The following is a 14,933-nucleotide window of genomic DNA, read 5'->3' as shown; positions in this document are numbered from 1 at the left end:
ATATGTTTTCTTTTCAACACTTCATGGAATATTCTCCAAAACTGACTCAATCACAAAGTAAATCTCAACAGATAAAAGAAAAGTGAAATAATCCCTTGTACCTTATCAGACAACCATGAATTAAAGCTGGATTTCACAACAACAGCAACAAAAGAGAGGATACAAACTAATGGAAACTGGACAACTCTACTGAATCACCACTCAGCCAAGGAAGAAAGAAATTAAAGACTTCCTAGAATTCAGTGAAAATGAATGCACAACATACCCTTATGGGACACAGTGAAAGTAGTACTAACAGAAAAGTTTATAGCACTAAGTGCCTTCATAAAGAAATTAGAGATCTCATATTATGTATCTAATAGCACACCTGAAAGCTCTAGAACAGAAAGAAGCAAACACACATAAGGGGAAGGCAATATATAATCAAACTGAGGGCTGAAATCATTAGAGAAACAACAATATAAAGAATCAATGAAACAGAGTTGGTTCTTTAAGAAAAATCAACAAGATAGAAAAACCCCTATCCAAACTAATTAAAAGGCAGAGAAAAAATATCCAAATTAGCAAAATCAGAAATGAAAAGGGAGATATAACAACAGACCCCAAGGAAATTCAAAGAATCATTAGGTCATACTTCAAAAACCTTTACTTCACAAAACTGGAAAATCTAATAGAAATGAACAAATTTTTTGATAGATACCACTTACCAAAATTAAATTAAGATCAGATAAACTTAAACAGACTTATGACCCTAAGAAAATAGAAGCGGACATTAAAAGTCTCTCAACCAAAAGCCCAGGGCCAGATGGTTTCAGCACAGAATTCTACCAGACCTTCAATACCTCTAAATACCAATACCCCTAAAATTATTACACAAATTAGAAATAGAAGGAACATTGTCAAATTCACTTTTTGAGGCACATTTACCCTCATAACCAAACTGCAAAGACTCAATAAAGAGAGAGAATAACAGACCAATTTCCCTCATGAACATAGATGCAAAAATACTCAATACTTGCAAACCGAATCCAAGAACACATTAAAAGATCATCCACCATGATCAAGTAAGCTTAATCCCAGAAATGAACATAAGAAAAACATAAAAAAAGTCAATGTAATCCACCATATAAACACTGAAAGAAAACACACATGTGCATGCACGCGCATGTGAGCGCACACGCTCGCGCGCACACACAGACATGATCATCTCATTAGATGCTGAAAGAGCCTTTGACAAGTGCTGGGATGGAAGGAGAGCACCACCACACCTGGCACTAACCTTTTCTTTAATTCCTTCTCACAAGTTGGAAATTTAGCTGGGTGGGAGCTTTCCCTGAGGTCACCACTCCTTTTATTTCATTTTTTAATCTGTTTATCTCCTTGAACACAGGACTTGGCTCCATTCCATTTCCTGGTGCTCCTTTTCCTCCTCAGATTTTACATTTTGTATTTTTCCTTGATCCTTTTCATTATAAATCTTCACTAGTTACCATTAATAACCACACGACAGTCCATCTATACTAGACTGGTTTGAGATTTCCTCTGCCAACAGAATTAATCCAGAACTCTTCACTTTAGCCTAAAGTTGACTTTTCAAACATGGCAAAAACAAACAAACAAACAAACAAAACCCAGCCACATTCTTCACCAAAATATCATGAGACTAGTTCTAGGTCACATGCTAACATTCTTCTTCTCTGAAATCTTTTGATCCAGGCACCCACAGTTTAAATCACACTCAACACCACTGTCTTCCATGTTCTTACTAGGCTGGCTCATAAAGCTGTACTTAAGGCATCCAACTGCTTTTCTAATGCACAATCCTAAGGTCCATATTCCTTCACACAAAACATGGTCAGGCCTATCACAGCCATTACCCCAGTCACTGGTACCAACTTCGTTAGGGTTTCTGCTGCTGTGAAGAAACACCATGATCAGGGAAACTCTTATAAGGGAAAACATTTAACTGGGTGGCTTACAGTCCATGATCATCATGGTGGGACATGGCAGCATGCAGCCAGATATAGTGCTTTAGAAGAAGTTGAGAATTCTATATCTTTGATTCAAAAGCATCAGGAAGTAAACTTAGACACTGGGTATAGCTTGAGCATATATGAGACCTCAAAGCCCACCTCCACAGTGACACACTTCCTCCAACAAAGCCACACCTACTTCAACAAAGTCTCACTTCCTAATAGTGCCACTCCCCACAGGCTTATGGGAGCCTATTACATTCAAACTACCACTTGTACAGTAACTTAGGAAATATGGTAATTTCTCAGAAAATTAGAAATCAATCTACCTCAAGATCCAGGTATATCACTCCTGGGCATATACCTAAAGAACATTTTACCATATCACAAGGACACTTGCTCAGCTATGTTCATAGCAGCTTTTTTTTTTGTAATAGCCAGGAACTGGAAAAAAAACTAGATATCCCTCAACCAAAGAATTAATAAAGAAAATGTGGTACATGACACAATGGAGTATTACTCAACTGTTAACAACAATGACTCACTTTGTTCAATACTCTATGTCCTGTGAGCCCAACAAAAGCCCTAGGTCACTGTCACTATTCCTTTGCTTCTGCATCATTATCTTCTCTGTGTCTCTCCTCTCTCTAGCTATCAGCTGTTCCTGCTTTGTCTGCTAATGTACCTCCTAAGGCAATACTCTGATCTCAATCTTACTTTATAATTATTTTACACGAATGAGTAAAGTTTGCCTGCATGGATGTCTGTACACCATGTGCCTGCAGAGGTCGGAAGAGGTATCAGATTCCCTGGAATTGGAGTTATAGAAGGCTGTGAGCTGCCAATGTGAGTGCTAGGAATTGAATCCAGGTCCTCTGGAAGAGCAACCAGTGGACTTAACTTCTGAGATTTCTTGCTCCTCAGTCTTACTTTTAATCACAACAATGTGCTTATGATAAATTTATATTTTTTGTCATTTATTTCTGCCAGAATGAGCTTCTCTGAAATTGTTTTCATCAAGAATTTTCATGCTGTATTTTACCATCTGAATTTGGATAATTTTCTTCAAGAATTAGTGGAGCATAGTCTTCTACTTCTGAGAAGGGTCTCACTATTGCCTAGGTAGACCTTTGGCTTGGCTTGGCTTGAGCAATGCTCCTGCCTCAACTTCCCTAGTAGTTGAGATTGCAAGAACATGTTACTTATGTTTAGCTACATTTTCAGTATTTTCCAGGAAAGATTATATACAACTTTAGTGAACACAATGAGTTTATTAAGACATCCCAACAATTTTTTATAGTATTTAAAATGAGAGCAACAATGTTACATCAAGGAAAGTATCAAGTTTTATGAAAAGCTATGGCTATCATGAAAAGTAAAGACTCTTATCTTGCCAGTGGGAAAGGTTCAGGGTCACTCCTCATTGTAACAACTTGGAAAAAGTACAAGAGAAATTCGCATATTCTTAGACGACACACTATCTTTAGTATTTATAACCTCCAAATGTGGGGTGATGATGCAAAGGCATCAAGAATTATTATTACTCTATTAATGTCTATTTAACATCCACAGTCTTCCTTAAGTAGGTAAGTCTATACTTTCATAAATCATTGCTCCACCTATACAGAACAGGCCTTTGGGAGGGAACGATAACCATTTTTTTTCTTAGACATCTGAACTATTTTGTTTCGTAACATAAATATGCCTATCTCTTACGTTAGTTTTTATCTTCAATGACATACGAAAGATCTAAAATCAAATTGGCTGTCTCTACAGCCACTTGTAGGCCACTAAGCTTGGCAGTGAAACAGTCCACAGTCAGGTTGCTGGCTGAGCCCACAGCAGCCTGTGCAAGGCAGGTTTGAGGTGCAAAAGGATGATATGTGCATTTTAAGAAAGACCAGCTGAGTCCTTCCTGGCTATTGTACAAGCCGCACCCACATCTTGACAGCATATCAGGCCAGTTAACAACAGAAGTAGAATCGGATGGACCTGACCAAAAGTGTCCATTCTTCATGTCAATGAGGACTTCACCACCATCATGTTCCAAAGAGCCAGCAACGGACTCTAGAGCACTGCAAAATGCTTCAGTAGCGATCTGGAGTTCTGCTTTAGAGTAACCATCCTCTCTGACAATGTCTTCTGCCTCATTAAGAACCTAAAGAGGAATAAGACTAGTGAAAACATGCAGATCAACTAATATAAAAATGCTTCAGAAAAACATAATACTTGATCAAAACCTTGTTCATAAGGTTATATTCATCTTCATTTCCTCAGGATTTAGCAACAATGCTGATTGGCCTGGGTGAGTCAACCTGGTAGGCCAGAGTAACAATGTATATTCCCAGTCAAGTAAGCAGAGTGAATGGACAGACCCTTTCATCAGCTTATTCTAAATGGCTGACTGGTGGTACCTCCTTAAATATATAAAGGACAATGACCAGATTATAGGATTAACAAAGAAAACAAAACAACAAAAAAACCCACATGCATATAGGGCAAAATTGCTGAAGACTAACATCCCAAATAAAGTACTTATCAGCTAAATGCTTAAGATCAGTTTAAAATTATATTGCAAAATTATAACTAAGAGATCATTTATGAATATGTGTAATTTTCACTTCAATGTTTGAAAAACGAAGATTCTTCTCTTTAATCAAAAAGTATTTAGACTTTAAACCTCCTTTTAGTTCCAACTTCCTAAATTACTATGGAGGCAAAGTGGAGAAAGGAGAGAGAAGAGGGAGAAGGAGGAAGGGAGAAACTGACAGAGACAGAGAGAACAAGAACAGTATTCATACACGGAGGCCAAAGGTCAAGGTCAGATACTTTTGTATCTTGTTTCCCACTTTACAGTTTTGAGACAAGGCTTCCCACTGAATGCTTATGCTGGCTGGTGGACAGTGGGCATCAGGGATTCTCTTGTCTCCTCCTCCCAGTGCTAGAATTTTTAGATGGTGGTAGGACTCAAGTTTCCTAGCAAACACTTTACCTTGAATAATCTCCCAAGATCCATGGAAATGTCTTAAAATAGACTTGGTAAATAAGCAAGCTAATAACTGAATGATAATTGAAGAACACATATCCCCACTCTGTAAACAGTTCCTATTTTCATTTGAAACTGGGCTTAAAAGCCAAATGACATAATCTATATTATACATTTCTCCCATTGTTCAATACTGTACTGTTTCTTCAAAAATCTACTTAAGATACCTCTTTTCTCCAAAACATTTTTTTTTCTCTATTCATTTAATCCTGCTTGTAGATTACAATATTATCCATTGGTTGGCTAGCATTTTATTTTTCATAAAGTATACTTTGATAACTTTTCAGGAATTGGCTTTATCTTCAATTGCATTTGAAGTGATCTGGGAAATGTGATAGGATCGTGCCTGTTAAAAATGTATATTGTCTCTCTCATCCCAGTTACCCCCTGGAAACTCTGTAGGGCCTCTCAGGAACATGTCAACTTGGAATATGTGGAGAACATGCTTATTTTTTTGTATCCACTTTCAAACAAGGTAGGTTAGGATTTATGAAATAACTACTCAGACCTATAACACACTTATCTAAGAACTTTCAGCAAATGGAGACTAACAAGAAGTTCTAGATAGTAGAATTAGCCCGTACCAGGCAGGTATCCAGTTAAAAATTGTGATGGCAGTCTGGAAAGATGGATCAGTGGGTAAAAGGTCTTGTCACTAAGCCTGACAATAAATTCCATCCTTGGAATCCACACATGGAAGTTGTTCTCTGACCTTCAAATATAGGCTCCATGGCATGTTGAACACGCACATATATTAATGCACACATGCCAAGTGTGCATGTACACAGAAAGTAAATAGTAAATGTGAAATCTGATCCTTGGGATGCATTAATGAATGAAGTTGGCTCTTCTTGGGAAAAGCATTATTCATTTTTCTGGAAAGTTATACTTTTTTCAAACCACAGCTTTCTGCTGTGAGCATTAGTGTTAGTATTTGGGTATCTGTAGTGCCCTGTCCTTGGGCATCTGACAGGATATGCCCTCAGCTGCATTCACTAAGAGCACCATCTGTGTACATTCACTGTATGCCCTTTTAAAAAGGCCCTTCCCACCTCCCATCTTTCTCTTTCTCTCTCTGCTTCTCTGCCCGTCTCTCCGTCTCTCCTCCCCCTTTCTCTTCTGCTGTTCCTGTCTCCAGTGGCTGGTCTCGCCCCTCCCCTCTTTTTCCACTCCCCCTCCCCTAATCAAAACCCCTCCACCCAAATTCTGTCACATGGTGCCTTTCTCTTGCACTACTTTTTAAAATTACAATTAGAACATCAGGTGCTGCTGAATTTCAGAATCCCCAATAACAGAACAACAGCTTCAGTGTGCATTACATATGGATAACACTCAAAGAACATGACCATTTGCTAGAGTAGATTCATAATAATCAATACAATCAATTTAGCACCTTGTATTTATAACTATTACTTTCCTGAAATATTTCCCACCACATTATCTGAGATTTGAAAAATTAAGTACCAGAAGTTTTTGGGTATTTTGATTTGGCCATTGTCTCACAAAACAGAAACTGCTGAAAATTTAAGTAATGTGAGGAGAATGTTTAACTTACCTTGTGTCTGATATAAGCAGCCAAATGTGTTTCTGTACAGCCACCACCCAATAAAATCCATGGTTCCTTGATTGTTAACTGCAAGACATGCATTGCTGTTTGACACGTGAGCTAAGGAAGAAACACATTAGAATCAGGATCTCACTCTGGTACGTTAACTGCACCATGCTCTCACAGTAACTTAAATTGTGAACTCAGAACCATGTTTTTAATTTTTAATTTTCTGTGTGTGTGGCAGGGGGAGGTGCATGCCAGGACACATGAGTAGATGTCAGAGGGCAACTTCTGGGAGTCTGATCTTTGTGTGTATGCAGGGGGGGGGGTCATCAGTGTGCACATGTGTTGTGGCACAGGGGAAAGGGTAGAGGACAATGGGTGGGAGTCAGTTCTCTTCTTCCACAACACCACATGAAACCTGGGAATCACACTCAGGTCATTAGGCCTGGTATTCAGTGCCTTTGTCCACTCAGATATCTCAGTAGTACAAAAGGCCAGATTTTAATTCTTAGAGAACAAAATCTATTTTTATCAAAGTAGCAATGTGATTGATAAATATTTCCAATAAAGACTTGAAAATGAAGAGAGACATATATGCCACAAGTCTGTTTTCATGGAATTAGATTAATATTTTCTTTCATATCTCCTTTGCTCACAAGCATATGGCTTAAAAAGCATCTGTGATGAGTTTTGCTGGTCCTCCCATTAAAATCAAAGTCTAAAGATGTACAAATGCCATAAAGTTGGTTTAGAAATGATAGCACCAAGCAATAGTAAGTAAAAGCCATGCAAATCTCTGATTTACTAAGGATGAATCTTTATGCATATATGAATCCCTAAACCAGCAATCAATTCTATATATTGTCAGTACCCTTATATAAAACTTTCAGAAAACAATGAACTCTACTGAAAGGTGGGTGATTGGGAAATTCATTGAGTGAATTATTCATACACATTAGCAACAGTACACAACAGTCCAGGCATGTTCAATCTGTGGTATATGGGCCACATGGCTCCCAGAAGAGCTATGAGCGCAGCAACACATTTGTATATGGCAATGTGGTATTATGTCAAAAGGTGGGATACTGTAGGCAATTCAAGTAATTTCTCAGAAAAACTTTACATCAAGAACCTTTAAGTTTCTTATAAAAGGCAGAAATGATAAATGATATAATATATCCCGTTTATTATAACAGCCAATTAAATTAGCTTACTTGAGCCTTTGCCTCTCCTCTTTCCTCCTTTGGTGTTAGGCTCGGACCTTGTATGTACCAAGCACATGTTCCATTCTTGAACTACACCTCCAGTCCCTACTCCTGTCCCCTTTTGTTTTTACTTATTATAGCACTATGGAGATTATGGAAAAATCTGATGAACAGAAACAGCACAACCCTCAACCTGCAATGCCTGCTGTGTGACTGGATTCCTGCTATAGGCCCTGAAGTTCACCCACCTTTAGCTCCTCCCAGGCAGTGTCATTCCTGCTGCAGAGAAGCAAGCTGCAGACAGTCGCCTCGTTAGGAATAAGATGGAAAAAATGTTTGGAGCCAAATCTTGCAGAGCACAAATCTTTTATACTTCCGTAAGTAGTAGAAGCTATTGTGTTTAGGGAACCAATAGGTGTTGCTCCTATTTTTGTAAAGTATAGAAAATATAAACTGTATCAGCAAAGATGGAGCCCTTAAAATGAACAAATAGCAACAAAATTCCTAACTAGTATAACCCCCCCACAACAAAGCTTATCATTTAAAATATGAAATATAGGATAAAGAAATAAAATGCATCTTATATCTCTGAAATTTATGTTCTGCTATTTAAATAATAGTATTTCTTTCTTTTAGTCCTGGCTGGCCAGGAATTAAACATGTACATCAAGCTGGTCTTGAACTTGGGAGTATTCCTCCTGCTTCAGCTTCTTGAATGCTGGAATAACAAATGTACATATGGCTATGTTTGCTTGTTTAGGCTCTTTTGGTTTATGAACTTTGTCACAGCTACCTTTCTATTGCTGTAACAAAATATTCAATCAAAGGGGAAAAGGGTTATTCTGGACCACAGTCCTCGGTTAAGTCACTGCAGCATGAGCCCAAAGCAACTTTTCTTATCATACCCACAGTCAGGAAACAGAGGGCTGCATGCATGAATGCTAGTGCTTAGGTTGTCTTCTAAACTTTAGACCATCTAGGAATTCCTGCCCAGGGAATAAAGCCATGCACAGTGGTCAGTGCTAGAGCATCTTTCTAACATGGGCATGACTCTGGGTTTAAACCTAGCAATACACGCACACGCGCGCGCGCGCGCGCACACACACACACACACACACACACACACACACACACACACACAGCGGAATAAATAATACAAGTCTACTTGATTAATACTGAGCTATATTACCAAACTTACATACCTATCTGAACATCAGTTAAAAGCTAGTTTGTACTCTCAGGAAAAAGCACACACAAAAAAAATGTATATATTTTTAGGAAGTCCAGGATCTCTGAAAGTCTACTTACAGATCAAAAACCCCATATTAAGGACCTCATTAATTTTGAAAAAGTGTGGAAAAACCCTTTCTGAAAAAATTCATTTATTTCTTTGGTAACTCTATATAAGCCACTCTCTCTTTCTCTCTCTCTTGCTTTGCCTAGGAGCTTTTAAAAAAATGTACATAGGTATGCAAGTGCCAAAATAAAAAAAAAATTATTTCAGTATACCATTCCTAATTGTTTATCCTCCTATCATAAGGGAAGTTACATAAGTCACACTTTAAAATACAAATAAAGGTGATTTGAATATTGCATCTCTAAATGTATTCATTATATAGAAATCTACACCAACTTTGATAAGCGATAACACTTAACATTTGAATATCAAAGCTATAACAAAGCTATGACTTGTAGCAATTCACTTTTTCTGTAGGCCACTGTTTTTTGTTTTTGTTTTCTTTTTTTAAAAGATATTTCATGTAGTTCAGACTGTCAAACTTGCTATGTAGGTGAGGCTCTTGATCCTCCTGCCTTTTCAACCCAAGTGCTGGGAATTAGGTCTAGAGACCAGAAAACTCTAATAATTAGAGTCAGTGTGTTCTAGGTATCTGAGCTAAATAATAAATCTGACTAGTGCAGAAAACCAGTGCCTGTTTACAACATTTTAACTTACCAAATCCAAAATACCAGCCAGACCAAATGCAAATCAGTAAACAATTTAGATCTGTCCTACAATACCAAAAATGACTTCCAAATAATTATTTCCATGTTCCTAGTAACTTTCATTTTGATGGTCATGTGGCTGACAGTATTAAACATTTGGCATACATGCAGTTTTTAAGTAGTGAACTTTAAGAATAGTCCAATGAGTTGTGAATCACAAGGCAGGTAGCATGTAGTTCTAACTATTGTGAGGCTAATGTGGCTCCATAGCATCAGCACTTTGGGACCAGCCCAACAACATAGTTGGTCTTTGTTAAACAAAGAGCAAACAATATGGATGTAACTGATAATTTCTGATAGTTTGTCAGTCCAGTTACAGGGACACTGATTTAAGAAGTGGCTCACACAAGGGACTCTTCAACTTACTCTTGTCCTAGGCAAGCGTATTTAGTCTGTTGAGCTGTGATTGTTACTTTACCTATCAATTCACCAAATGAGTTTAAAGGTCTGAGAGCCAGGTCTGTTAGAAAGTCTAACTGTAAAGGGTGCCCTTGGTTCTTAAGAACCCACCTAGAAGTATACTTCGTGAATGATATATATATATATATATATATATATATATATATATATATATATGTTTCTTGGAAGTATGATAAAAATGAATATAATAGGATTTAAAAGCTTTGTAAATTTTAAAACTGGGTTTAATATTAAGGACCTTATGTTAGACTTTTTAACTGCCTGTAAAATACTAAGTATTAGATCACAACAGGCTATACTTGGGGTTGTAAAGTCCATGGAAAATGGCCACTGCCATTCTGTTTCAAGTAACTGGGCAAAGGGATCTTTTCCACGAAAAACTTTTGCTGTCAGAAATGAGTCAAATGCTGTAAGGTTTGTGGTATCTAAATATTTTCAAGGTATTAACAGTGACACAACCCAAACTTCTCTGCTCAAAAAGGGAGGGTGATATGTTAGCTTTAAGGTACAAAAGCCAATAGAATGTTTTACCTGTCACTTTGCTCAGGGGTTCCATCAGAGAAACTCCAACTCTGTCGATGGCAATGACGTGATGCTCACTGAGGAACTGTTTCAAAGATGGGTGCATGACTTTTTGGCACAGGACAAGATCTACCTGGTCACCAACTAGCTGCCTTCCCAGATTAAGCAATTGCTCTAGAACTGCATTCTCAAGAGACACTTGGTAAGGGACCACCACTGTTCCTTCTCCAACATTAGAAAAATCTCCGGATAAAGACACACAGAAGAGCGCCACCTTGAGGGCACTTGACTTTTGGGTTGGTGATAATATCCTTAGTTGAACTTCTGACATTTCAATCATCAGTCCAGGTAATACAGTAGAATCTGTAACTCTTTGGCCCTTTAAGGGAACAATTATAAGCTTCCCTAAAATGACTCGGTCTTTGGTGCTTTCTGGAATTGTAAGCAAAAAAGCTTTCAAAATCAAAGCACTGATGTGATCTGCTTCCCTTCTGTTGAGCATACAGGCAGGCTTGCTGGTTAAGATACTGTGGACCAAGCCTAGGAAGATATGTGTACTACTGAAGTCAACTGGGATTCGACAACTACAGGCTTCAGACTTGAGATAACTAGTGCACAGACCCAAGAGGTATTTATTTAACTTAATAACCTTTGTGGGTGTCAAGCCTATTCTCTGAATATTTTCAACCAGGTTACAACACAGAATGGCTGTAAATAAGCCACAGTCGCTGAAGCAGGACACATGATTCTGCACAGACGCTGTTAGGACCTTTAGAATTGGATGGGTGACTGAGAGGTTTCGAAGCAAAGCTGAGGACTGTGAGGTTGTACACACACAACCCCCTAAGCCATTATGCAGCTGCTTCAGCCTCCCTGAAGGGCCATAGCATGAGGCTAGGATTCTTTTCAAGGCAGAAAGTGTGGACCTCACACTCTCACTTGTCAATGGTTCAGTTTTACACAATGATGGCTTCTTAGCTTCGAAACGAGACATCCTGCTTCAGATGGACCTTGTACAGACAGCTTTATTTTGTTCACCTTTTTTTTGTCCCATTTATTATACTGTCACATGTTTTAACATTAAAAAACTATTCTTAACGAAAGTCTGCACATTCAGCATTACCAGCTACAAAATCAAATGGTTTTCAGAAAATAACCAACATATATTAATTTAATGACATTAATAATTCCAAGTATTTATTTTGCTTCATTCTTCAATATTCTTCTGTTTGTCCCTGGACTGAGATCTCACAGACTCTTTTGCAGCTCTCTGTATAAAGTATGTTCCAAGATGGACACCTATAAAAGTCACCCCAGCTACAAGAAGCCAGTTCTTTCTAAACCAACTGGCGCTTTTCATTTCTTCTTTTATTATCAAGTTCAGATTCAAAGGTGCTTCTTTCTATAAGAAATAATAATAATAAAAAAATTTAGAAGAATAATTCCAATGTATTTTATAGGCAAGTGCAATAATTTTAATAGTCTGCTCCATTTTTAGAAAAATAATTTTAAATGTCACAAACATACTGGAAGTGAGAAAGGGAAACCAATGGATTTAATACTCTTGCCTCTAGAAAAGGAATGGCTCATTATAAAACTAAGGTTTTTCTTCCTTTTTTCACCCTTACTGACTAGTATTCATGTACAATTCCAGAGGAGAAAGGTAAACACCATTGAGCTCCTAATGACATTCTGCTATTCTCATAATTAAGTATCTTGCTCAGCCATCAGAGAGGCTTCTTCCTGCAGTAAATGAGAACTAGTAGAAACCCACAACTGAACAATGTGCAGAGAATGAGAACACTTGGTCCTAAATGGGGAATCTTCATTAACTAACCCTCCCCACCTCAGGACTCAGGGAACCATGTGGAAGAGGAGACAGAAAGACTGGAAGAGCCAGAGGTGACGGATGACTCCAAGGAAAGAGTGTCTACAGACACAGCAGGACTGGCACACATATAAACTCATAGCAATTGTGGGAACACCCACAGGTCTGAAACAAATGGAGTTCCAGTGCTAAGATGGGGAAGTAGACATAAACTCCCATTCCTAACTCAGAAGCTATTTCCAAGTGACAATTGCACTCAAAGAAAAACAGAGTTTCTCCTAAAGTTTCATAGAGTAACAAACCACACAGAAGAGTAGGTTCCATGGCCAGCAGATGGCCAACACAAAAAGAACTCATTGGTATTACTGCAATTTCATTCATTCATTCATTCATTCATTCATTCATTCATTCATTCATTCATTCATTTTTGTCTCATAGTGCCTTTTTTAAGCCATATTTGACCTTTGCTTGTACATTATGGCTTCTGATTTTGTGTTTGTATGGGTTTTGGTTGTGCATGTCTTTGCATGTGTATTTCTTATACACTGTTTGCTTGTTTTATTCTTTTTTCTTTTTGCTTGAGAGAAAGAAAGCCTTGAGTTGGAAAGGTGGGGAGGTGAGGTAAGGAAGATCTGGGAGGAGATGAGGGAGGGGAAACTGATTAATATATTGTATGAAAAAAATTATTTTCCACTAGAAAAAAACAAAAACAAAAACAAAACAAAAACAAACAAACAAAAAAACAACAACAACAAAAAACTAAGGCCTTGTTCTCTCAGGACCTAAAAAAAATTTATTTCTTTATGTGATGTAATTTTTATTTTTAACTGTTTTGTTTTCCTTTGAAATTGTGCTTTAACAGGACGTCATTTCAAACCAATCCTGTTTGTAAATACATGACAACAAGATAGCTGTGAGGTTTGTAGAGACACGGTTTCTCTGTTTAGCTTTGGAGCCTGTTCTAGAACTAGCTCTTGTAGATCAGGCTAGTGTTGAATTCACAGAGATCTGCCTTCCAGTGCTTTGCAAGTTCTGGGATTAAAGGTGTGTACCAGCTTTCCAAAATGTTGGTCAATGACAATAAGTAAAAAAGACCTGAAGAATACACTCAATGACAGAGAGAAAAGGAGGTCATGATTTGCAATCCAAGTGTAAATTCTAAGTACCGCATAATGTTATATATACAAGTGCAGAAGCACAAATGTAGTAGTGTATAGGGGAGTAAAGTGCATACCTTGAGACATGAAATTCTGATGCCTTAATAATCATAATCATGAATAAGAAATTCAGGTTATGGATTTTATTTGTTGAGGTCTGGTGTCATAAAGATGAAGGTTTAACTATTAAATTATTATTTTCAGGAATGTGCTAACCACTTGGACAGAATTCAGCATTAGTATTACTAATCTTGGGTCAGCAAGGTGGCTCAATGGATGAAGCACTAGCCACCAAACCGATGACCTGCGTTGAATCCAGCATCCAAATGATGGAAGAGAAGCTGATTCCCAAATTGTCTTCTAACCTCTGCATGTGTGCTATGGTACATCACCGAAAGAACGAATGAATGAATAAAAATATTTTAAAATAGTACTAATCTTATTCGTTATTCCATGGTACTTACCAAGGTAAACCATGTCTTCCTGTGGTGGTATAGGCCAAACTGATCTCAGCAATGGAATTTCCTAAGATATGAACCACATTCCTATCTACAAGCATTGTTCAAAATAAAGCATCAACAGAAAATGAAAATAGGCTTTTGTTCTAACTCCTAGTTTACAGAAATGGATGCAATCAGCTAAATTCACAATGTGGGAGATTTCTAACAAAGTAGGTAAGAAGGGGAAATGTAATCCTGTAGAAACAGGTTATCGTTTACCAAATGTGTGCTTGTCTGGATCTAGACTCTAAGAAACCCATTTTGTTGTTGATTTTAAAGACAAATTAAGGACTATGATCAGGGCCTGGTTATGAAGTCATAGTGAAGAGTTCTTGTTAGTTTTCTCAGTGTGATTAGTACAAATTGTAGTCCCATTGTAGTAGTATATTTACTATTAATAATAAAAAATATACACAGAAAGGTTGCATGAGGGATTTACTTTAAATTAAAAGGACAAGGAAAAGTGTGCCTAGCTCACTAGTAAAGGCACTTTTAACATATGCAAAGCCCTGGTTTCAACCCTTAGCACTGCCCCTAAACCAAGACAGACTCATAATACTGGTGTTAATGTGTACTTGGAGGATCAGTTTCTGCCCTTTGTTTTCTCATGTCTGGAATTTTCTACAAAATAAAAAAGTATCAGCAGACAGACATAGCACTTTCTGTCACAAGCTTTGCTTATTTAGAGTTAGTGTTTAATGTACTCTGACCTTGGCTTTAGCTTCC

At 37.6% G+C, this 14,933-nt stretch overlaps 1 protein-coding gene across 1 annotated transcript; it reads right to left on the bottom strand.

The window, feature by feature from the left end:
- Positions 1-3,180: 3,180 nt before the first annotated feature.
- Positions 3,181-11,916, bottom strand: Mkks (MKKS centrosomal shuttling protein). Its single transcript, XM_051183291.1, has 4 exons — positions 10,732-11,916; positions 8,025-8,200; positions 6,575-6,685; positions 3,181-4,131 (listed from the first exon to the last, which is right to left on the bottom strand). The coding sequence occupies exons 1-4, from the start codon at positions 11,714-11,716 to the stop codon at positions 3,691-3,693; spliced, it is 1,713 nt and encodes a 570-aa protein (XP_051039248.1). The 5' UTR covers positions 11,717-11,916; the 3' UTR covers positions 3,181-3,690.
- Between the last annotated feature and the right edge of the window lie 3,017 nt (positions 11,917-14,933).

The sequence above is a fragment of the Phodopus roborovskii genome, unplaced genomic scaffold (genome assembly GCF_943737965.1).
Source record: "Phodopus roborovskii unplaced genomic scaffold, PHOROB, whole genome shotgun sequence".
NCBI lineage: Eukaryota > Metazoa > Chordata > Mammalia > Rodentia > Cricetidae > Phodopus > Phodopus roborovskii.
The sequence above is the reverse complement of the archived record's forward strand: the minus strand, read 5'-3'. Positions and strand labels throughout refer to the sequence as shown.